General features: G+C 37.3%; 1 protein-coding gene across 1 annotated transcript in view; it reads left to right on the top strand.

Moving 5' to 3' along the window:
* The window catches only part of LOC144444889 (uncharacterized), a 112,561-nt gene that overhangs the window by 66,319 nt on the left and 19,822 nt on the right, over positions 1–26,420 (top strand). The window contains exons 51-69 of the mRNA XM_078134440.1: positions 11,337–11,762; positions 11,960–12,586; positions 13,162–13,419; positions 13,793–14,127; positions 14,625–14,837; positions 15,145–15,402; positions 16,358–16,667; positions 17,036–17,265; positions 17,627–17,780; positions 18,371–18,588; positions 19,130–19,631; positions 20,292–20,401; positions 20,826–21,008; positions 21,654–21,768; positions 22,762–23,519; positions 23,891–24,072; positions 24,563–24,788; positions 25,414–25,633; positions 26,194–26,322. Of these exons, the coding sequence (XP_077990566.1) occupies positions 11,337–11,762; positions 11,960–12,586; positions 13,162–13,419; positions 13,793–14,127; positions 14,625–14,837; positions 15,145–15,402; positions 16,358–16,667; positions 17,036–17,265; positions 17,627–17,780; positions 18,371–18,588; positions 19,130–19,631; positions 20,292–20,401; positions 20,826–21,008; positions 21,654–21,768; positions 22,762–23,519; positions 23,891–24,072; positions 24,563–24,788; positions 25,414–25,633; positions 26,194–26,322 (5,454 nt within the window). The remainder of the gene's footprint in view (positions 1–11,336; positions 11,763–11,959; positions 12,587–13,161; positions 13,420–13,792; positions 14,128–14,624; positions 14,838–15,144; positions 15,403–16,357; positions 16,668–17,035; positions 17,266–17,626; positions 17,781–18,370; positions 18,589–19,129; positions 19,632–20,291; positions 20,402–20,825; positions 21,009–21,653; positions 21,769–22,761; positions 23,520–23,890; positions 24,073–24,562; positions 24,789–25,413; positions 25,634–26,193; positions 26,323–26,420) is intronic.

Genomic DNA, 26,420 nt, shown 5'->3' with positions numbered 1-26,420 from the left:
TACAATCATAGTAATAATATGGCACAATGAAAGGAGTTTGTAGTGTGTACTTTTACGAGGAAAGTTGAACATTTACACATTCATAGTATTTTGGTAGAATGTATTTTTTAAGTTGAAAGTGGGGTCATTTAAACACATATTGTAGTTTGGTGGAGAGAGAGAGACATTATTGTGTTCTGAAGTGGAAAAGTAGGAAGTCCCAGAATGTAAACAGACTAGACATCAACTACAGGCTATGCAGCTTTGAACAGCAACCAATATACAATTGTAAGATGACTGGTGACTCAATATATTGTTCTCACATTTGACAGCACTGAATATATGTGGTCTTGCTAGATATTAGACTTTAGGGGGATTTTACACCAAACACAGAAAAAATATACTGATCATATATTTTTATTTGAAACATCAAAACCAACAGTTAGAACTTGCTATGTTGTAGACCAACATAATTTTGTTTTGGAATAAAGACGTCCACTTAAAAGGGTTTGTTAGATCATCTGACAAGTAAAATGTGTGCATAAAGTGAAAAAATGAAGTAAGAAAAGTTTAAACTTAAACTTTGAACATGATGTTTACATAAAGTATCCCCAATCCTTGTTTAGTTTATTTTTTTTTCAAACATTTGAAAAGCTGACTTCAAATGAACAATAAGAAATACAGTTCCATCATGATACTCAGTGAAGGTGAATTTTTTAAATAAATTGGTGTGATAGGTGAACAAACAAGTGAGTAGGTGCCCAGAATGCCAGGTCTACTTATATTATCACTTCACATAATCCAAGGCTTCATGGTTAGTCAGAGATTACAATTATTGTTCAGGTACTGAGTATTTTTGATTGGGCAATGGAGAAAATGAATTATATGGTACATTTCCAAGGTAGTGCCATGCATTATTTTTAGAATATGGTCGATCTATGCACTAGTCCATGGTCACAGCTGAATTTATATATGACCATGCCTTGAGCCCAGGTGACATTGTAGTGACCATAGTTGGCAGAACTCACATGGAGTCTAAAGTAGGTTACATGATGCATTTGTATAAATAACTCTAAACCCCCCCCCCCAACTGTCAAAAATTGGTGTGCCTTATCTGACTAACAAATTTACTTTTAAAAAACTTAATAACAAATTCTGCTTGCATAGGTAAAACTCTTTCCTATACAACAGATATTTGTCCAGTTAGCAACTAGCTACTACCTGCACCAAAGCATTTTTCCAGCAAGAGGAACATGAATCAAAATTATTCCACTGTTGTTATATTTAGGAAAGTGAGTTTAAAGTATTGTGCCTTTGAAATAAGACTGTGATAGGTTAGCAAACAAGTTACTATGTAGCCTATAATCCATTCAAGTTCCTTATACTATGGTCACCACAAAGTCACCAAAGCTCAGACCACAGATAAGATAGTCAATTTCTGCTGTAATTTTAAATAGAAGACAATACAAGCTATAAAGTAACACCTTGATGTGTGTATTTTCAACAGAAAAGCAGGGCCATTTACACACACTTGGTACCATGGTACAATGGAAGGCCCTGAAGTGTGATAATTTAAGTGACAAATAAGGCCATCTACACACTCTTAGTAATATGGCAACATGACAGACCTTTGACTGGCCATTTATACAATCATAGTAATAATATGGCACAATGAAAGGAGTTTGTAGTGTGTACTTTTACGAGGAAAGTTGGACATTTACACATTCAAAGTATTTTGGTAGAATGTATTTTTTAAGTTGAAAGTGGGGTCATTCAAACACTCATGGTAGTTTGGTGGAGAGAGAGACATTATTGTGTTCTGAAGTGGAAAAGTAAGAAGTCCCAGAATGTAAACAGACAAGAGGTCAACTACAAGCTATGCAGCTTTGAACAGCAACCAATACACAATTGTAAGATGACTGATGACTCAATATATTGTTCTCACATTTGACAGCACTTCATATATGTGGTCTTGCTAGATATTAGACTTTAGGGGGATATTACACCAAACACAGAAAAAATATACTGATCACATATTTTTAATTGAAACATCAAAACCAACAGTTAGAACTTGCTATGTTGTGGACCAACATAATTTTGTTTTGGAATAAAGACTTCTACTTAAAAGGGTTTCTTAGATGATCTGGCAAGTAAAACCTGTGCATGAAGTGAAAAAATGAAGTAAGAAAAGTTGCAACTTAAACTTTGACCATGATGTTCACATTAAGTATACCCAAGCCTTGTTCAGTTTATTTATTTTTTTTAAAATGTGAAAAACTGACTTCAAATGAACAATAAGAAATATTGTTCCACCATGATACTCAGTGAAGGTTGAACTTTTTAAATAAAATGGTGTGATAGGTGAACAAAAAAGTGAGTAGGTGGCCCAGAATGCCAGGTCCACTTATATTATCACTTTACATACTCCAAAGCTTCATGGTTAGTCAGAGATTTCAATTATTGTGCAGGCACTGAGTATTGTTGTTTGGGCATGGAGAAAATAAATTAAATGGTACATTTCCAAGGAAAGCCATGCATTATTTTCAGAATGTGGTTGATCAATACACTAGCCCATGGTCACAGCTGAATTTATGTATGACCATGCATTGAGTCCAGGTAACGGTGTAGTGACCATAGTTGGCAGAACTCACATGGTGTCTAAAGTAGGTTACATGATGCATTTGTATAAATAACTCTGCCCCCCCCCCCCAACCTGCCAAAAATTGTTGTGCCTTATCTGACTAACACATTTACTGTGTAAAAAACAGAATAACAAAATATTCTGCTTACAAAGGTCAAACTCTTTCCTGTACAACAGAGATTTGTCCAGTTAGTGACTAGCTACTACCTGCATTGAAACATTTTTCCAGGAAGAGGAACATGAAGCAAAATTATTCCATTGTTGCTATATTTAGGAAAGTGAGTTTAAAGTATTGAGCTTTTGAAATAAGACTGATAGGTTAGCAAATAAGTTAATATGTAGCCTATAATCCATTCAAGTTCCTTATACTATGGTCACCACAAAGTCACCAAAGCTCAGACCACAGATAAGATTTCTGCTGTAATTTTAAATAGAAGACAATACAAGCTATGATGTGTGTATTTTCAACAGAAAAGCAGGGCCATTTACACACCCTTGGTACCATGGTACAATAGAAGGCCCTGGAGTGTGATAATTTAAGTGACAAATAAGGCCATCTACACACTCTTAGTAATATTGCAACATGACAGACCTTTGACTGTCCATTTATACATTGAAAGTTGGCCATTTATACAATCATAGTAATAATATGGCACAATGAAAGGAGTTTGTAGTGTGTACTTTTACGAGGAAAGTTGAACATTTACACATTCATAGTATTTTGGTAGAATGTATTTTTTAAAGTTTAACATGGGGTCATTTAAACACTTATGGTAATTTGGTAGAGAGGGAGACATTATTGTGTTCTGAAGTGGAAAAGTAGGAAGTCCCAGAATGTAAACAGACAAGAGGTCAACTACAGGCTATGCAGCTTTGAACAGCAACCAAAAAAATGAATTATATTAAAATGAATTAAATACTCCAAAGCTTCATGGTTAGTCAGAGATTTCAATTATTGTGCAGGTACTGAGTATTGTTGTTTGGGCATGGAGAAAATAAATTAAATGGTACATTTCCAAGGAAAGCCATGCATTATTTTCAGAATGTGGTCGATCGATACACTAGCCCATGGTCACAGCTAAATTTATGTAATACCATGCATTGAGCCCAGGTGACGGTGTAGTGACCATAGTTGGCAGAACTCACATGGAGTCTAAAGTAGGTTACATGATGCATTTGTATAAATAAGTCTGCCCCCCCCCCCTCATCTGCCAAAAATTATTGTGCCTTATGTGACTAACAAATTTACTTTGTAAAAAAACTTAATAACAAAAAAATTCTGCTTACAAAGGTCAAACTCTTTCCTGTACAACAGAGATTTGTCCAGTTAGTGACTAGCTACTACCTGCATTAAAACATTTTTCCACGAAGAGGAACATGAATCAAAATTATCCCATTGCTGTTATATTTAGGAAAGTGAGTTTAAAGTATTGTGTTTATGAATTAAGACTGTGATAGGTTAGCAAACAAGTTAGTATGGAGCCCAGTATCCATTCAAGTTCCTTATACTATGGTCACCACAAAGTCACTAAAGCTCAGGCCACAGATGAGAGATTCAATTTCTGCTGTAATTTCAAATAGAAGACACAAGTCAAATTGTGTACACATTACAAGCTACAAAGTAATACTTTGGTGTGTGTATTTTCAACAGAAAAGCAGGACCATTTACACACCCTTGGTACCATGGTACAATAGAAGGCCCTGGAGTGTGATAATTTAAGTGACAAATAAGGCCATCTACACACTCTTAGTAATATGGCAACATGACAGACCTTTGACTGTCCATTTATACATTGAAAGTTGGCCATTCATACAATCATAGTAATAATATGAAGTAGGAAGTCCCAGAATGTAAACAGACAAGAGGTCAACTACAGGCTATGCAGCTTTGAACAGCAACCAAAAAAATGAATTAAATGGTACATTTCCAAGGAAAGCCATGCATTATTTTCAGAATGTGGTTGATCGACACACTAGCCCATGGTCACAGCTAAATTTATGTATGACCATGCATTGAGCCCAGGTGACGGTGTAGTGACCATAGTTGGCAGAACTCACATGGAGTCTAAAGTAGGTTACATGATGCATTTGTATAAATAACTCTCCCCCCCCCCTCATCTGCCAAAAATTATTGTGCCTTATGTGACTAACAAATATACTTTTCAAAAAACTTAATAACAAAAAATTCTGCTTACAAAGGTCAAACTCTTTCCTGTACAACAGAGATTTGTCCAGTTAGTGACTAGCTACTACCTGCATTGAAACATTTTTCCAGGAAGAGGAACATGAATCAAAATTATTCCATTGTTGTTATATTTAGGAAAGTGAGTTTAAAGTATTGTGCTTTTGAAATAAGACTGTGATAGGTTAGCAAACAAGTTACTATGGAGCCCAGTATCCATTCAAGTTCCTTATACTATGGTCACCACAAAGTCACCAAAGCTCAGGCCACAGATGAGAGATTCAATTTCTGCTGTAATTTTAAATAGAAGACACAAATAAGTCAAATCATGTACACAATACAAGCTACAAAGTAATACCCTGGTGTGTGTATTTTCAACAGAAAAGCAGGGCCATTTACACACCCTTTGTACCGTGGTCAAATGGAAGGCCCTGGAGTGTGATAATTTAAGTGACAAATAAGGCCATCTACACACTCTTAGTAATATGGCAACATGACAGACCTTTGACTGTCCATTTATGCATTGAAAGTTGGCCATTTATACAATCATAGTAATAATATGGCACAATGAAAGGAGTTTGTAGTGTGTACTTTTACGAGGAAAGTTGAACATTTACACATTCATAATATTTTGGTAGAATGTATTTTTTAAGTTGAAAGTGGGGTCATTTAAACACTCATTGCAGTTTGGTAGAGAGGGGGACATTATTGTGTTTTGAAGTGGAAAAGTAGGAAGTCCCAGAATGTAAACAGACTAGACATCAACTACAGGCTATGCAGCTTTGAACAGCAACCAATATACAATTGTAAGATGACTGATGACTCAATATATTGTTCTCACATTTGACAGCACTTCATATATGTGGTCTTGCTAGATATTAGACTTTAGGGGGATATTACACCAAACACAGAAAAAATATACTGATCATATATTTTTATTTGAAACATCAAAACCAACAGTTAGAACTTTGCTATGATGTAGACCAACATTATTTTATTTTGGAATAAAGACTTCCACGTAAAAGGGTTTGTTAGTTGATCTGAGAAGTAAAACGTGTGCATAAAGTGAAAAAAATGAAGTAAGAAAAGTTTAAACTTAAACTTTGAACATGGTGTTTACATAAAGTATCCCCAATCCCTGTTCATTTTTTTTTATTTTTCAAATATTTGAAAAGCTGACTTCAAATGAACGATAAGAAATACAGTTCCACCACGATACTCAGTGAAGGTGAACTTTTCAAATAAATTGGTGTGATAGGTGAACAAACAAGTGAGTAGGTGCCCAGAATGCCAGGTCCACTTATATTATCACTTCACTTACTCCAAGGCTTCATAGTTAGTCAGAGATTACAATTATTGTTCAGGTACTGAGTATTTTTGTTTGGGCAATGGAGAAAATGAATTATATGGTACATTTCCAAGGACGGGGTAGTGCCATGCATTATTTTTAGAATATGGTCGATCGATACACTAGCCCATGTCACAGCTGAATTTATGTATGACCATGCATTGAGCCCAGGTGAGAGTGTAGTGACCATAGTTGGCAGAACTCACATGGAGTCTAAAGTAGGTTACATGATGCATTTGTATAAATAACTCCCCCCCCCCCCAACTGTCAAAAATTGCTGTGCCTTATCTGACTAACAAATTCACTTTTAAAAAACTTAATAACAGATTCTGATTGCATAGGTTAAACTCTTTCCTGTATAACAGAGATTTATCCAGTTAGCAACTAGCTACTACCTGCACCAAAGCATTTTTCCAGGAAGAGGAACATGAATCAAAATTATTCCACTGTTGTTATATTTAGGAAAGTGAGTTTAAAGTATTTTGCCTTTGAAATAAGACTGTGATAGGTTACCAAACAAGTTAATATGTAGCCTAGAACCCATTAAAGTTCCTTATACTATGGTCACCACAAAGTCCTCAAAGCTCAGGCCACAAATGAGATTCAATTTCTGCTGTAATTTTAAATAGAAGACACAAATAAGTCAAATCATGTACACAATACAAGCTATAATAATACCTTGGTGTGTGTATTTTCAACAGAAAAGCACAGGGCCATTTACACACCCTTGGTACCATGGTACAATGGAAGGCCCTGGAGTGTGATAATGTCAGTGACAAATAAGGCCATCTACACACTTTTAGTAATATGGCAACATGACAGACCTTTGATTTTGACTTCACAATTATGAAAAAGAAAAAAAAAAGACCTTGAAAAAGTAGGATCATTTACAAAGTAACATTGCAACATGGTTAAATGTGCGACTGGGGAGAGTACACAAACTCTTTTTTATAAACATCAAAGCCAACAAAGTTACAAATATACCATACTGAGAACCCATGTTTTTTTAATATTGGGTAAAAAAAGTCATTTCCCAGATAAACAAATTCCTACATACTCTGTGAAGTCAAACTTGCATATAAAGAGGAAAACAGGAACTTGGAAAACTCAATGTCAAAAAGCCTTCACCTTTGAATAAAATGTTTTGATGAAGTATCTTAGTTACTCTAGTTCATATGAGCTGTCTTTCAAAAATGTCAGAAAACAGGTGCCAAAAATCAAACACCTTACAGCACACTTAAGTTTTGTTTTGTCAGCGAAAGGTTGAGATTTTGAAATCAGTGGGTAATCACAAAATATGTAGCCTAGAATCAAAGCCAGTTCCGATTGCATTTATTGTTAGTGTAACACAACACAAAGGCTTGATGGTCAGTCATTTTAATTACAATGAAAATTGACTAATTTTGATTAGAAAATGCTCATATGAAAATTACATTGTGTGGTAAATTTCCATGGCAATGCCAATGTTTTCAAAATGTCAGTACTATACCACACCTGTTTGATTCCTTTTTTCCCCCTTTTTTCATATGATATTGCTCTGGTTTGAACATGCCATTTTATTTATTTCCAGTCCCGGTTGCACAACACTTTCTCCTTCAATTGGCATTCTTCAGCTTCAGTCTTTATTACAGCTTTCCTCTTTTGAATGTGAGACATGAAATGCCTGTCAATGGCTTCTTCTTCAGCCTTTGTCCATGGCAATTTTCGTCGAACAACTTTAGACTTTGTCCCAACTACATGTGCAAAGAAAAAAGGACAATTTTCAGCAATATACATTAAACAGAACTCTAGTGTGTTCAGACCCATGTTGCATCCAAACACTATGTCAGCCCACAACTGCTTGAAAGAAAGTTTGACACTAACAACTTGTTAGCATATGTAGGTCCATATATATATTATTTGTTACAGTCATGTTGTAACGACTCATAATCAGTGTCTAAATGATACAAATATTTTTGGTTACACATTTAATGTTTTCTCATCCATATATACTATTTATTGTGCCATGATTCATACAATAATATGCTTTATACAGCAAAAGGAATGCAAAAAGTATTCAGCAATGAGCCGTTTCTTTACAAGTCAAGGAATTGCTATATTTACACAAACTGCAAGCATCATTTGGGTATAATCACTGACAGAGATAATTTAATTGTATGACATCAAGCTGAAGTCCAGTAAGAAATCTGAGGGTGTTCCAGTATTCCATATGCTGCAATGCAAGTCATCTCATTCCCTTCTCATGCATTGTCAGTTTTATGCTCAGATGTCTAGCATTTGATCTGGCATTTGGGACCGGTCAGTTTCTTTGCCCTGGGGGGTGGGGTGGGTGGATTGGGAGGGGGTCACCCTGTTTTTGAAATTGTCAGTGGGGGGGGGGGGTATTCTGTTTTTAAAATTATGGAATGGGGGGAGGGGTCATTGTGTTTTGGATTGTGATGGAAGAAAAAAATCCTTTTTCTACAATGGCATATAGCCTTGTCTGAAATGTGGTACATGTAAATATTTGTTCTTGTCCCTGTTTCATACATGAATTTTTTAATATTACTTATTAGTTCAAGCATAACTATAAATATACATATACATGTATTACCTAGCTACCACACTAGTTACAGAACATGTCATGTAAATGATTGACTGTTTCACAATCAGTGCTTCACTTATATTGCACTTTGGGGCAAAAGTGAACTTGAAGGTTTCGTAATCATGGTAATTATAATCTTCATAGATAGTTTATAAAAGAAGTTAATCTAAAATGTTCCCTACTCGTCACTATGAACTTGTCAGAATTAATACACTTTCTATTTTGGACACTACAAATCACCACATCTCATCAATTTCCAGTTTCTATAAATACACTAGGTATGACCACCTAAAGTTCTCTAACATACCGGTGACTTTACTATACATGCAATATTAATGCCACTATACCAATGTTACAGGGCCATTTTTATGTGACATGGGAAACCCATTTAAAACTTACATTTACGTTAGCTATTCGAAGCTTGGAAATATTACCTCAAAGGATATGAATAACCTAAGCATTGCCTTAATAGAAGCAAAAAACTGCAGATCTCCCAGGGGGAAACCCCCAAGGACTCCCTCACCCCCAGAGGTCACTCATGCATTCAACCAACAACCTTTTTACTGTCATAATGGTATCAAACTTTTCTTAAATATTTTCACCCAATTCTAATTTGAGATGATATTGTCTTTTAAAGATGTGAAATGTTTGCCAAGGTAGTCTAAAATTGTCTTAAACTCCAAATCTCCCCTACCAATGATAGTACCAGTAGATGTGCTGACCTTTACTACATGTATATAATGATGTCATTTAACTGTTTAAGAACATATTTCAACCCTATGTAAGTTATAAATAATAGTTTCTGATACTTGATTGTGCTGTCTTGTAAAGCATGGATTGAGTTATTGATTGAAAGGGTTTGAATAGCCTAAAATTGGCTTTAAGAATAACAATCCCCCAGGGCTTCTAGAGGGAGACCCCTTGGACCCCCCCCCCCCACATAAGGTGGACATATCCCAGTCTCAAGCTCTACCCCACTTACTGTCAAGATGCTATCAAAGTATAAGTATTTCAACCCTGTGTAGTTGCTTTTTACATGTTGGTGCTGTCTTGTAAAGCTTGGAAATTATTGTCTGAAAGGGTCTGAATAGTCTCAAAATTGACTTTTCACAGTACAAAACCTCCAGGATTTATAAGGGGAGACCCCTAGGACCCCTCCCCCACTACATGAGGTGTACACTGTAAATTTTGTATGGTAAGCATAAACATGGTCTATATTTTCATTCATTTGTGACTTTTCGTTTTTCAGTACTCTTGGCTTCTGTGCTTTCCCTTTTCAGACTACCCAGATTTAGGCATGTCGCCATCAACTAAAATTGTACAGCCCTAGAAGATCGCCTCTGTCTGGAACATGAGCGACTACTTTTAAATAAAAAAACACATACATGCAGATGAATGTCTCTATCCTTTGATGAAAGGCTTGGCAACAATAAATGCTGAAAATGTTGACAAAAATAGATGAATTCAACAACATCTACAGCACAGAGGGCCACACATATGAGCGACCATATTCAATTTGAGTTTGCTCACTGTGAAGGGTCAGAATAATAGTGTCGCCAATTCATTTTGAAACTCTGAAATAATGGTCTTAAATGGTAGTCATTAAATTACCAAAATATGAGTGGTGGATTACTAACCTTCAGAAAAAGGAAACTCCAATGACAGGACTTGTCATGAGGTCGTGAATGCTCCCTGGAAGTACTCACAAGTGAACAGCAAACTTACACTAGTTACAGAGATACGCGCATGCGCACATGAACGATTTCAACTCTTGGTGGCGCTATGTGCCTAGAACATGTGTGTGTGCTTTCCTGGTGACTTTTGCGAACACTCACGCCGATTTTCGCACATATTATATTTTTGACAAAAAAGTAGGACCATCGCTGAGAACATTTCTAGGCACTTTTTATGCCTTTTTAAGCGTAATAGGAGGGCCAAAAGTGTGAAGCCCGAGTGCGTGGCTTCACAACATTTTGTGGCTTTACAGCGGTGGTGGTTTCGGGGGGTAATGGATTGACATTTGATAAAACACACACATACACACACACACACACACACACACACACACACACACACACACACACACACGCACGCACGCACACACACATACCTCATACATAAATAAATAAATAAATAAATACATACATACATACATACATACATACATGCATGCATACATACATACATACATAAATACATACATACATACATACATACATACATACATACATACATACATACACGTACATACACATGCACACACACTCACAATATACATACATACATACATACATACATGCATGCATGCATGCATGCATGCATACATACACACACACACACACACACACACACACACATACATACATACATACATACATACATACATACATACATACATACATACGCACACAATACTGGTGATTATGAAATTAACTGAATAACGTACCATAATTATAAAGGTTATTTAAAAAATCTATAAACAGTATACGATCAAAATACTTTGAGATGTGTATGTTTTGTCCAGTTACAGGACACGAAAACAAACTATTCACTGCTTTATTGAAACTTTCAATAGAAACTTATGCAAACGTTTAAATTGTAGGTGTTGGATTCGGAAGAAAGGGGTCTACTGGATGCTCGGGTGGTGGTCATGGTGGCAGCGGCGGTCGGGGTAATGGACAATCCGTTATTGGCACAGCATACGGCTCCTTTTTACAACCCGATACATTTGGCAGGGATGGCGGACATGTTTCCTTCCCACATCTTGGGGGAGGTGGTGGTGGAAAACTCCTCATTCACAGCGACAAATTGGTTGTTGATGGCTATATTACGGCTAACGGTGGGAAATGGCGATCACCGAGAGCTGGGGGAGGTAGTGGAGGAAGCATATGGATCGAAACCGAGATCATTGATGGCGATGGATATATAGAGTCAAAGGGTGGTGACGGGTATGTTGGTGCTAGCATGCATGCTGGAGGAGGCGGAGGAGGAAGAATTGCGATATACTACTCAGACAACCATTTTATAGGTATGTACATATGTAAAATGGGTATCTCTTCAATTAAGTGTAAACAACACATAACCCATGACTTGGATTCCCTAGCCCTACTTGTGTCTTCAAGACAATTCCTATAATATAATAAAATAATTATGAGTTTGAAGGTTCCCTGTTTATTGTGTTATAGAAAACAAATAAATGATGATCTTATTACCTCTGATTTAAAGGTGATTTCTTCGCCTATGGTGGTGACGGCGGTTATGAACCTGGTGGAGCTGGTACAGTTTATCTTCATAAACTCCAGGCGATAAACGAAACGAGACTGTTGGATGGAACGAGTGACGAGTCACGGATGTCACATGATTCAAACGTTACAGAGCCACTGACAAACCGAACTCTGTACATCAACAACATTGGAAGATATCCACGAGATATGGCACGAAACTTGACTAGCACCTACAGCAGTCTTGAGTTAGGTTCGACATTGACGTGGGTCATACCTGGAGAACCCTCTGAAATATCAAACAGAAATGAAAAGAGTCATAATTTTACAGACGACATTATGATCGATGAACTTCATGTTTACGGTGGTGGCCATATTGCTTTTGTGGATCCGGAAAACCCAACCGATGCTTTGAGCATTCGACTCGGCAGTTTATTCGGGGATCGTACCGGTCGTGTACACGTTGGTTCCAACCAAACCTACTATTCAGTGAATTCTCCTATGCCTGTCGATATGTTTGTGTACAGACGTGGGTTGGCTACGCTACAAGGGGAATTGAAAGTTGACGGCGTTGTTGTGAACGTAGAAGGCGTCCTAGAAAACCTTGAGAATATTACGATTGCAGATGCTGGTAAGTTATTCAGTTTGTTTTGGTTGTCTGCGGATATATCTATGGATGTATGGATTCATAATGTGTATGCCTCCCACTGTAGAATAGTTTTGGTAATAACGTACCATAGTATTTTAGTTTTGCAAATTTTAAATGTACGAGTATGACACGTGATTTCACGAATGTGTCATTGCACATACATCCATTGGTTTTATTTCTATAAATTCTTTTGAATGGGAATTTAAGCTAATTAAAGTTCAGCTGACACTGATGTATTTTTAGTAGATGACATTCAGTGGATCCAATATTCGACTCCTACATGTGTATTTATCATTTCTTTCTCTCTCTCTCTCTCTCTCTCTCTCTCTCTCTCTCTCTCTCTCTCTCTCTCTCTCTCTCTCTCTTTCTCCCTCTCTGAGTCACACGTTTTATGAAGTTTGTAATCAAGTCTTCTGCATTCAATTATAACAGTTATAGACAAATACTTAAATTATGTATGGTATATGCTGCATTCTATGTGTGAACAGCTACAGACTGCATTGGCATCTGCAAGACTGCAAATCGTTATATTATATTCTCTAATTTCTCTAAAACAGGAATTTTATACATGCACGAAATGATAAACATTGAAGGAGAAGCAACTGAGACACTGGACTTTACACACTGTAAGGTTCGTAACCATGGTACTATGGAGATACACAATGGACGCAACAGACGTACTCTCAGAGGAAAGTCTATTCGTGTGTATGGAGGTGCTCAACTCTCCGGCGTCAATCTTAATATCGAAGTAGAAGATGTGATTATTGATTCTCTAGGCTCCATGAATGTAGACCACAACGGGTACGAGGCTGAAGGTAAGAACATTGACTTTTGAAATTGACATGTCATATATATTGTCAAAAATCAAAGTGGTATAGTATGTCACAGATATATATACAGCATTAAGAAATGTCAACGTACACTAAATATGTCTTTGTAATGGATCGTTTGCGTCAAATCTCAGACCACTCTGGATTTTTCTATTGTGATGTGACGTTACATTCCGGAAAACATCGTTATTTAGTCCATCATGTAGTTTACTTCACAACAAACAATATTTGTCATTTGTTTAATAGAAAAACTATATGTACAAGGCTTTAAATTCAGTGCAAACATATTTGGGTTTCGACAATAACGAAATAGTATTACAGCAATAACTTTCAGTGCTCTTCCCTTTGCTCGCAATAGAGGGACCTGGTGCAGGTTTTACATATGGTAGCTACGGCACTGGAGCTAGTCATGGCGGTAGTGGTAGCTGTAATAGTGCTACTGAAGAGTCCCCTCTAGGATACGGTTCATTCATCTCCCCTCGTGAGTTTGGCTCTGGAGGCGGAGACGATGGTGATGGTCGTACTGGTGGTGCAGGCGGAGGAATCTTGACAATGAATATCACCAACTTTATGAGGGTAGAGGGCGTGCTTCATGCCAATGGCGAAAATTCACCACACTACAACGCTGGTGGTGGTAGTGGTGGTAGCATGCATATCGTGACAAACAGACTAGAAGGCATGGGCAGTATACAGGTATTGATCTCACATTACTATTCAAAATTTACTTCCATGCTTGTTAGACAATATGACTACATTTATGTATTCACGAGGCATGCCATCAAATGTATGAATGTGTTATCTTACTGACGAGTGTCATTTTACTATAAAAGACATGACAACGAACCAAACAACAACAAACATCGACAAAATTTGACTACTCATTTTACTCAAAATTTCAATGTAAACTTGTAAACAATCATTCATATATGTTTATAAACATTTATCGACCATTCTGATGTTTAAAATACATTTAGAAATATGGATACATTGTTAGATTTTTTCAATCATAGAGAAACCTTGAACTTGTCAAACTTTATGTCTACATATTTTCATCCTTTATAATCGTCAGCATCACGTGACTATTTCAATTACGAAGAATGATCCTATCTATTGAAAATTGACAGTATTCATTAAGGAAGATTACGCAAAAGTTGTATTATTGATTGAGGTCAAATTTGAACATTCACCAGGTGAATGGTGGTAATGGTCATGGCGGTGGTAGTGGTGGAAGACTCGCCCTGTACTACGTAGAGGATGATTTTGACGGAGTGTTTGAATCAGCTGGTGGTAGTGGTGTGAACGAACATGGTGCATCGGGAACGGTGTATTTCAAGGAGTATACAGAGGAAGGAGAACATAGAACACTACGTATCTACAATGATTTTGAATATGCTGATAAACAGGTAAACTTTATATTCAGTCAGAGCGACATACCATAAACACTAAAATTATACGTTTTAGTCACTAAATCATGTAAATGCTTCTGTTGTCAAGGTAACAATGTTTGTATGTCTACGACATGTCCATTATTAATTTCACTGACAAATAAACATGGCAAATAATTCCTGTTTTTACATTTTCAAATTGATAGACGCGTTTTCCAGGTACATTTTGACATCAATGGAATTACAAACTACTGCTACTTACCTAATATCACGTGGTTATTAGAATAAACTGTGTACTCATCTCGCTGTATATTCAATGTTACAGAGTCGGCGTACGTGGATAACAATCCCAGAGAATACTACACCAGATTACGACATCGATGTTCTTGATGTTGGTAGTTATGCGCACGCATCCATTGAAGCAACTGATGATGACGGGTGGCCGTCAACAGGATTCCGCAGGCTGACCGTTTTAGACATAGCTGGTGATCATACCGGTACCGTGCATGTAGATGCTGACAAGTACTTTGATATCAATGACAATGCTACCTTCAGAATTCCATTCAGTGTCTCTGTGTACGAGGTAAAAATGTTTAAATGTATAAATGCTACATTATATCATGACAGTCAAAGCTTTATATTGGAATGAACATTTGACGACTCGTTTTCCCCAAAATCTGACGTGTCTGTTGACTACAGTTGAGGTTCAACGCTCTCGATATTATAACTCAATAAATGGCCAAGATGAGTTTCGTCAGTGCAATAGTTGCAACTGCGACATTTTTGTTCATCAAGTAACCAAAGATATGTGCACTAGAAATTGGTAAATTACTTTAATAAGACATTGTATCTGTTATAATTGGTCAATATTATCCTTGGGTCGCGTAGTGACAAGTTTAAATCTTGAGCAAAAGCTTGTTTTGCACTAGTTGTAACTGGTGTATTATTTTTCGAACAGACAATCATAATGTATTCATCATTGTAATACTACCAATAGTTAGACATTGTACATGTTAATCGTTAGTCGATATTATCTGTAATAGTAAGCAATACAGAAACAGGTTGAAATCATGACTGCCGTTGGGTGCACTGATTTTTGGGTGAGGACCCAATAATCAATTTGACTTGATTTATCATGTATATACAACCCATAACACCAAAGTAAATCGTTTTCTGTATGTACCATGATCGTTTATAGCATCCATATCAAGTGTAAACTTATACAGTTTCATTTCCTAATTGACCCCATGAGAAGGTGCCAGACTTGCAAATAAACCAATTGAAACACAGTATACATTTACACTTGATGTGAATGCTATAAACGAGTATATCACACAGAGAAAGTGTTTTACTTCAGTGTTACTCGTACAACTTCACAAAATACGTTTACCAACAGGTGATGCAATACTGTTCCTGATGTAATATATTACGAGTAAATTATAATACCTAACAAAACATTTTCAAAACTACATTTTAGTTACAACTAGTGTAGCTTCAATTCCATATATGGTGCCAAGATCGACGTATTTTCCTTTCAGAATGGGACTGCACATCTTCATAGTCATACTTATCTACAAGACGTTGGTCTGACTGTGTATGGCGGCCAAGTGTTGGGAGTAGATCATCTTGAACTTTCACTAGACGGACTGACAACTATACACCCCGAAGGAAAGATCAATTCATTGAATGACAGTGAAGTAACATTACAGAGTCTGACTATACATGATGGTGGTGTCTTTACATATACCGGAACTACGATGGATAGCAATGGTCTAAAGATGACGCTTTCAGATGAGTTCCTCATAAGAGGTGGTGGAACATTAACAGCAAACAAATTTGAACTGCGAGGTAGGTGTATTCTAAATGTAAGATAGATTTTCAGTTTTGTTTTGTTCTAATGAAAGAAGGTATACCTAATGATATCAGATATAAGAGAAGTAATTTTGCACACTAATATTAGTAACCCAGAGTTTTAGTACTCTCAAAAATACACCAACAAGTAAAAATCGCTACCAACACAGTACCAATGCAGGGGTACGATAAATCTTGCTCAAGGAAGGCAACAATCGGTCAAACAAGAGCATCACTTTGCACATTGTTCAAGTTATGAGCTATTCATATTTACTGTTAGATTGTCATTTAATTACTCCAATCGCGGGAAAGATGAAAGATGAACAGAAGCTAATAGAGGACAATGTTGTATGTTTGTTTTGTAGCATCATCAATAACGATAGATGATGAAGGCCTGCTTGATGTCAGCAATAGAGGTTACGGACCAGGTCAAGGTCAAAGTCCTGGTATTGATCATGCTAATGGTGGGTCTGGTGCTTCACATGGTGGCAGGGGTGGTATGGGTAGTTTTGTACCCAATGCGGAGCCTGCGTATGGAAACGTATTGAATCCAACAGAATTTGGTAGCGGTGGAAGTATCGGTGGTGGCACAGGGGTAAATATACCACAAACGTCGAAACGTATAAGTGTCTATAATCCAGCAACTTTTTACACAATGCATTGTATGTCTAGACACCAAGGTTAATATTAAATATTAATATATCCTGATTTCATATTTGATAGGAAGATGACATAACAATCGGTTGATGTTGTAATTTCAACAGAAATAATGATAAAAGAGTTATCCGGATATTTACCGGGATTCATCAACAGCTAAAACCCGTATACAGGTTTTACTTGATTCCTTCCTTATCAAGTTCCCAAAACCTCAGCAAATTACTGAACATGCTGAATGAAAAATTGTTTATGACTATGTTTTAATCGCATTGATATTGGTTTTCATTTCAATCTTACAGTCGACTGGAAGTGGTGGGGGAGTTATAATCATGTCAGCTACTGACGTCATGACTATTGATGGCACTGTCTTGTCCAACGGTGGAACGTCAGATCGTGCCCGTAATGGTGGTGCCAGTGGTGGCAGTATCAGTCTTTCTACCACCATATTTGCTGGTGTGTTGCCCTCTTTTTTCCTGCCTTTCTTCATTACATTACATTACATTACATTACATTACATTACATTACATTACATTACATTACATTACATTACACGACACACATCGTACAGTTTGCGGATCACTATCCGTTACATATTTAGCAAAGTTCAAATAGACACTCCTTCTGACAAACTGCCCGTACTGACCAATCGACTTGCCTCTTTCGCTTTCACTTGTTGAGTGAATGACTTTAATACGAAGATGTTGATTGGCAGACATGTTAGGTTATTCACTTATTAGATACATTAACATGAAATATACTTCAATTTAGAATACCTGAATTCCTAGATTAAACAAAAATATCGAAGACACGTTCATATTATGCCAGCATTTGGCTTTGAATATTTGAATGGTGTCTGATTTTTGTTCATAATGTATCTCCTTGTGTAATATTCTCCTAGTAACCCATATCACGGAGACATCCCGCTATTAATATTCTATCAATTAATGTCAGGACAACAAAATATCCATGTGATTTTCCCTTTCAGTAACTCCTGTGTTAACCTATCCACTAACATCATGCATTATTACATATTCTTATTTCAGGAAGCGGTGAAATAATTGCCAATGGAGGGGACGGCGCATGCGTACCAGATTGTAGCATATGTGATTCAGAACGACGCTGTTTGCAGTGCACGAACTACAAATATTGGAGAGATTCAAATTGCATAAGTGATTGCAGATCTCATTGGAATCGTCGTAATAATCATCCCAATGTAATTACAGGACGATATTGTGCCAACGAAGTTGCATCTGGTGATGAGGTATATATACAATACAGATATTTTGGCATAAACATCCTCAGTGGAAACAATTCACGTGACACATTACAGTAGAATAGTCTCGAGTCTTTCTCTTCTTTTATATTTAGCATTGTTTTGTTAAAGCTAGGGCACTGTCCCAGAGGAGAGAAGTGGTGATAATTAAGTTGACTACCTCGCAGACCTGAGCAAGAATTTCTCAGTTGTGGATGGAAAGTTTCTGTTTTGTAACAAGCCAAATTAGGAAAACTCTTGGTGAATTAGCACATTCTGAACAACTATAAGTCATGTAATACAATATATTGTGTTTATCAAGTCGCCTACAGTAGTCATTCCCAATCAGATTTTGGAACTGTGCTATTAGAAGTGGTTTATTTAAATCACATACAAGGAATATATGATACTGAAGATGTATGAATGACTCTTATGGTTCATTTACTAAGACTGATAAACCATGCTAAATTTGACGTCAGTATAGTTTGGTGATTAGGAACGAAAAGTTGACTCTAAATGTAATTAAGTACTTGTTGATTTGTAATTGTAGGTATGGGAAATCGGTGGTGGAGGAGCAGGAGGTCGAGTAGCGATTTACTCTACAAGTGATTACAGATTTAATGGTGTATTCCAAACCTACGGCGGTAAGAGCTACAGAGAGACGGGAGGCCCTGGCACTATCTACATTTCTGATACCACTCCGAATGGTAACGAGACAACCCTTAAAATCCACAATCGTGGTAAACGACCTCTTCGAGACCACATACTACATGAACTTCACGAAGATTCTGCTCGGGCTTATGTTATCACTGATTCAGACCATGGCGTGACGTCATATTCATTTGATCACGTGTACATCGAACAGGGGGCACATCTCGCTTTCGAGAATACTGGTAGCGGTGTGACAGATGTGGAGATAGGAAGACTATACGGTGACAGGTCTGGAATGCTTCATTCAGCGGAGAATTATCCCCTGACAATTATAGACTCCGATTCACCTTTCCCAGCATCCTTCAGAATCTATGAAAACACGTATCTTAATTTACCATCAGGTAAGACAACTTTTGTTCCAAAAAATGTGAAAGTTGTTAAATAGACCGAAAACCTCTGCCTTAATTGGTCAACAAATTAAAACACTGTTCAAAACACAGATAGATTTTCATTTGAAAATAAAATACTAGTTTACACTCAACTTAGTCTGCAATGGCATGATATGACTTGAGGGTATTTATGTAACTTTCGGACTATATTATTAATGATGAGAAGATATTGACACATATAGTAGAATAGAAATTGATACTTGACTCCATCTTTATGACGTCACTACACTGATGACGTCAGAGTTGTTCGGACGAAAGCTACATGTCGTTGACGATTCAAAAACTAGATTCCAATAAAAGTAACTTCACTACTACTATTGGCATATCTGTTTTCAAGTTCACTATCTGAAATTGATAAATTAGACTCTGGTAGGATAGAATAATTATTGTGTCATCATTTGTAAACCTATAGATGAAATTTCATGTTTACTACATCTTTGTTCTCTCAGATACGATTAATTTTAGTGTCACATGAAATAGCAAATGTGTCGACAGTTCATAAGACTTCACCTCACCCCACCCCACCCCACGGTTAGTGAAGTGATATAAAGCTAGAGTATACGAAGGGCTGCCATTCTTATTTGATAATTGTAATGTTATATTTTTTAACAGATGTGACATTAGTTGATCTATATTACAATAACATTCACCTTGATGGAACAGTGGACGGAGTTCGAGATCTGACTATTGGCAAAAATATAAATTTCTATGTCGGATATGAGGCAAGTACAATTGAAAGTATTTCTCACCTCTTGTATACATTTGTTAATGAACTTGTGCTGTAACACGTGCATCATTTCGTCGACGTCCAGATTATCGCCTACTATCATTAGGATTATAACAGCTATTACACAATAAATATTGTCTCAATACAGACAAAGTCTCAATAAGCGTTTGTAGCCCCCCCCCCCCCCCCGACTCAATTGCAATGAAATTTGAATATTACGATAATGGTGGTTATTAAACACAGCAGGTATTTTCCCTTCATATATTGACTTTTTTGTTGACAAATAATTTTAACGTTTCAAAACAACGTAAACTTACAAATCATTTTTGCAATGTTAAATTTCAACATACCGTTATTTATATGGAATCAAGATACAAACACGTTCATAATTAATAATAATGTGTGTATTTTATGTGTAGGGTCACACAGCTGGAGAGAACAAAAAGACTTTAGTATTACAGAATTTACAACTCTGGACAGACGGAGACATCGAATCTTGGTACCCACCCGATCCAATTTCACCGGATTTAAATCCCAATTATCCATCGCTAGTGTTGAACATAGCTGAACGATTTCATATACATCCTGGAGGCAGACTAAAGGTACAAACACGCACACACTCACACACACACACACACACACACACACACACACACAGACAGACAGACAGACAGACAGACAGACAGACAGACAGACAGACAGACAGACAGACAGACAGACATACATACATACATACATACATACACACACACACACACACACACACACACACAGACATACATACATACATACATACATACATACATACACACGCGCGCGCGCGCGCTCGTTTTGAAAATTTAAAGAATTTTCATTCGGAAAATCGGATTACATCTATTTATTCGGACTGTCTCACAAGTTCCACACACACACGGACGGACGTACGTACGTACGTACGTACAGAGGAACACAAACCAAAAGGGTAGAAAATTAAAACAGTTATTCGACAGGTGCAAACTAATCTTCAAATCAGGAGCCAATGAAAATTACTTTGACTGATCACGTTATTGTTTGGAATTTAGCACTCGCATAAACCAATTTTCAAGTACTTTTGTAAAAAAAAACAAAAAAAAACAAAAAAAAACAAAAAACATTTTGTTGATTTTCTATACTCCTGTATTTATTGTACAGTGAAGACACCGAAATAAAGTCATTTCATGTGTAGTGATAATTTATGTCACAGCATTCATTTATTTTTGTTTTGTCAGACACATTGGCTAGACGTGGTAGCAGAAACTGTATTTGTTGACCAAGCAGGGCTTATTGATGTCAGTGGACAAAGTCGAGATTTCAGATATGGTGGCATTCATAGTGAATATTGGGGTAAGTGAGCAAACAAGTGAATTGTCACATTACCGTCATACATAAAGGAAGAAAAACACAACTTTTTCAAACAATCTTCTGTCAAGTTTACTGAAACCATCATCTTGTATTAATTGAAATGACAGAGGTGTACACGAATTGAAAAGAAATTGAAAAGAAATACGTCATCGTTCAAGTTCAACCATATACTTCAAGTTGTAAAACGAAAGCAAAATTTACTTTTGCCACACAACATAAGTTTCAAGTCTCACACGTAACGAATACGTTTGAATCATGTAGTGCAAACAAACAGTTTTATGGATGGTAACAGGTTTGTATGGTAAATAGTTCACTCTGTGAAAAAAGCTTAGCTTAGACGTGAAGATTGAGCTTTAATATATATGCTATGCCTTTGCCAAACTCTTACTCTGTTGAAAATGTTGTACCGGTTACGTTAACAATGCCCCTGTCTGATTGGATGCCAGGGTTAACCAATCGCCAAAGAAAACGCTTTCGATTGATTCCATGTATGCATACTGATACAGACTCAGAACACTATTTATGAGATGTCGTTCGAAAGGTAAACTAAAGCGTTAGTTGTAAGGGAAGAACAAGTATGCAAAACGTTACGGAATTATGTATCAACCATATGTATTACTTCCACTACCCAAAAAGTCATATTTGACTCTGTCTTTCCAACGGGGTAAATCTTGAGCAGAGGATGTGTAGTGAGTATGAGACTAAGTTCCACCTTTGACTTAATTTACCCCTGGTGATCTCTACCCTGGTGGCTGTAGACAGTCAAAAGTGGTACTGCGTCTCCTACTACCCCTTGACAGAGATGGTAGTTATATGGGTCACAGGTAGGGTAAAGGTTGGCTAAAGGTGAGTAAATTGGACTTTTCGTACAGTGTTCGGGTCGTAAAACGTGTTTGAATAGCTACCAAAGAGCAGATGTGAACAACTATTTTGTACTTCAAAATTAACTACATTTGTACCTTTACGTTGCTGTAGGTGCATCTGGCGCTGGTCATGGGGGCAGTGGTGGTCAGGGATACAATACCAAAACTGTTGGACCGGCGTTCGGCTACTTACATCATCCAACCGACTTTGGCACGGGTGGTGGCAGTTCTTCCAATACCTATGACTACGGAGGCCCAGGAGGTGGCGTTGTTAGCATTGTCACTGAGGAAATTGAACTCCGCGGTAGTGTGAAGGCAGACGGCAGTAATCCTCAGAATAGTCGTAGCGGCGGAGGCAGTGGTGGCGGTGTATACATTCATGCTAACTACTTTCGTGGTGACGGTGTAATTTCAGTAAACGGCGGGTCAGTACCTGGAACTGGGACGATTGGAGGCGGCGGCGGAGGAGGCAGAATTACAGTTGATTTCAATAACACATTCTTCGACGGACAGCTTCAGGCATATGGCGGAGAAAGCTCAAATGAAGCCGGGGGTGCCGGAACAGTAATTTTACACAACTTTGTAACATCGAGCACAACAATTTACGTCGACAACAATAACGCTGGTTATCCCTTGGAAGAACAAATTGACTATTTACATCTGGTTGGCAGACATAGAGGAACTGATAGCTGTAGAACCTGGATTGTTGACCAACCAGGGGAAGAGTTTAACTTCATCAATATGCATATCACTGGACAAGCACACCTGGCATTTGTAAGACCATGGCCCGATACTGGCCAAGACCAACTGGTTGTTACCGAAAAATCTACTGGAGATGGAACTGGTTTGGTGCACGTGGGACCTAAACAGGTAATGAACGATACAATTTCAATGAAATGAAAAATATTCTAAAATACGAGATATATAGAAGTACCTGACAACGAAATATTTCAGCAATAACAAAGCATAAAGACTGTATCGCCAAACTGAACAGTATAAATGGTAGAACAGTGATAGCCGTGTGAAAGTATTACTCTAGATGCCGAGAGGCAACACAGATGGTATGCTCTCGATCGAGGGAGTTACATTCTTGCAATTAAATGTTCAACAAATGATATTATAGTAGCGTTCAGAGGCATATAGGTTCCATCCATGTCAGATGAAGTGTATACAGTGTTTAAGCATTATGGCAAAGTAATGTCACAATATGAATGTGTACTTTCTACTGCTCCGTATTACAGATATTTGATGTTGATCTCCCACACACCAGTCCTCGTCTGAGATGGGGTATCACGATTTACCCTCAAGGTGAATTTATGACATCCCCATTCCTTGAAATATATGACGTCACTGTTGTGATAGAGGGAACTCTAAGTGGTGGACGGAATATCAGCATTGGACGTGGCGGAAATCTGTTACTTAGGTAAGGCCTGCAATACACGGAAAGGTGGTATAGTGTCACTATGAGTAGTTCGTTCTATAATGTAGCTAAAATCACTATAGCAGTAGTAGTAGTAGACAGCTACAGTTGTAAAATACAGATAGCTATAATTAACAGACAAACGAGCGTTTCAAAACGAACACGCCATTAAACTAAATGCCTCATAAATTACACGACATATTTTTAAAACTAGAGTTTAGATAGGTAATGTTATTCTTGTCTTTTTCTTGCAATTGTTGTCAGAAAAATGTAATGAACATGCGCAGAGGAACCCTATGGTATTATGATATCATTCAAAACTACGGTCCTCATTATTGAATAGGTCTGTGTTTTAACAAATTCATCTGTATTATATCCGATATTCAATGCAAATTCTTCTCACTGATATATTAGTATGATCAAATATGAGAGTTTGAGCTATTGTTAAACCATGCATTCTTCTGAAATGATACAATGTGTAATATATCTGCAGGCACATAACCAATGACACCCACAACAGTATACGTGATCTTCAGTTTGAAGATCTCGCTATTCATGGAGGTGGCCGTATAATTTCTGAAAGTGATGAGGATGGTCTGACACTGAGTGTAAACACACTTTACTTGGCCAGTGGATCATTATTTGAAGCTGACCGATTGACAGTTTCAGCCAATGATATCGTTATTGAGGATCAAGCAATCATAGATCTCACTGCAAAGGTAGTATACTAAAACTGTAAATCAAACTTCAAATTGAACAACGATAGATGTACTAACATCCATGCACGCACATACACACGCACGCACGCACGCACGTACGTACACACACACACACACACACACACACACACACACACACACACACATATACATACATACATACATACATACATACATACATACATACATACATACATACATACATACATACATGCATGCATGCATGCATGCGTACATACATACATACATACATACGCCATACAGACAGACAGACATACAGACAGACAGACAGACAGACACAGACACAGACATAGACACAGACAGACAGAGACAGACATAGACAATACCAATGTTTTCGACTGATATCACCTAGCGTTTCAACTGGTACAGGAACACATAAAAGTAATACATGTGTACGTTTCAGCTTATTACTAAAAGTAATTTTCCTCACTGTAAAATATTGAGATACTGTAAAAATTGTCATGCGAACAACACCAGACATTATGGAACAAGCTACGCAAACACTGTCTGCTCATAATCATGATAGAAAATGCAAGATCGTGAATTTGTGAATAACTTAAGAACCACAAAATTGTAATTTGAGTCAAACTACATTTTTCTACAGTCGCTTACTAGTGGTAGTCCTGGATATGGGGAAGGTAGAGTGTGGGGATCTGGTGCTGGTCATGGCGGACAAGGTGGCACTGGGACTCATTCACCTGGTGGTGGATTATTCTATGGAGACTTTGTGCATCCAGAAGATTTTGGAAGTATGGCCAGTAATAAACAATCTCACGGAGGTGGAGTTCTTGTGATGAACGCAGTCAATGCAATCAGGATTGATGGTAATTATTTGACAACGTACGGTAAAGTAAAAATGATATCTAAATCGAAATACGTCACAACACTGGTATCGTTATGTCATAGTTTTGAAATTGTTGAATTAGTATAGTTCGGTTAAATCACGTATCCCTCTTTGATGTAGATTGTTTGCTTTACAATTGTTGCTAAGTACATTGCTAAACTTCCTAGCGCCAACTTCTAGCCGAAATGGTATGAGAACCATATTAGGCAGGTATTTGTTTCATACAATGTACACTGATACAAAAGAAATGCCCCCTTAACGACCGGAAATAGTAAAAATGTGATTGGGCTTTCTACATAGGCTAGAACATCAAGGCGCTAATTATACTCAACCGCATTTGAATGAAATTTACCGTGGTCATTTTTACGACCAAATACCACGCTCGCTATTATTAAAATTGTAAACAATACCCGGATCCCTGTTTATTTGTTAAAAGAAAGATATGTGTAAATATGGAATATTAAAACATAACTTGCAAAGAATTCGAAGCTGGTCATTTTTTCAGCAGTTGTTACACTATTCTCTTTTGTCGTTCCACAGGTACAGTAAAGTCCAATGGTGAGTTCGGTGACTCGTCTGGAGGAGGTGGTGGTGCAAGTGGTGGTAGTGTCTTAATTACAACGCATCATCTGAGTGGAGTAGGACTAGTTGAAGTCAATGGTGGAGCAGGTTAGATAACATATGCATACTGTTAGTTTGTGGTGGAGCAGGTTAGATAACATATACATACTGTTAGTTTGTGGTGGAGCAGGTTAGATAACATATAC

This window comes from Glandiceps talaboti, chromosome 13 (assembly GCF_964340395.1).
Source record: "Glandiceps talaboti chromosome 13, keGlaTala1.1, whole genome shotgun sequence".
Classification (NCBI taxonomy): Eukaryota; Metazoa; Hemichordata; class Enteropneusta; family Spengelidae; genus Glandiceps; species Glandiceps talaboti.
This window is presented reverse-complemented; position numbering and strand designations above follow the sequence as displayed.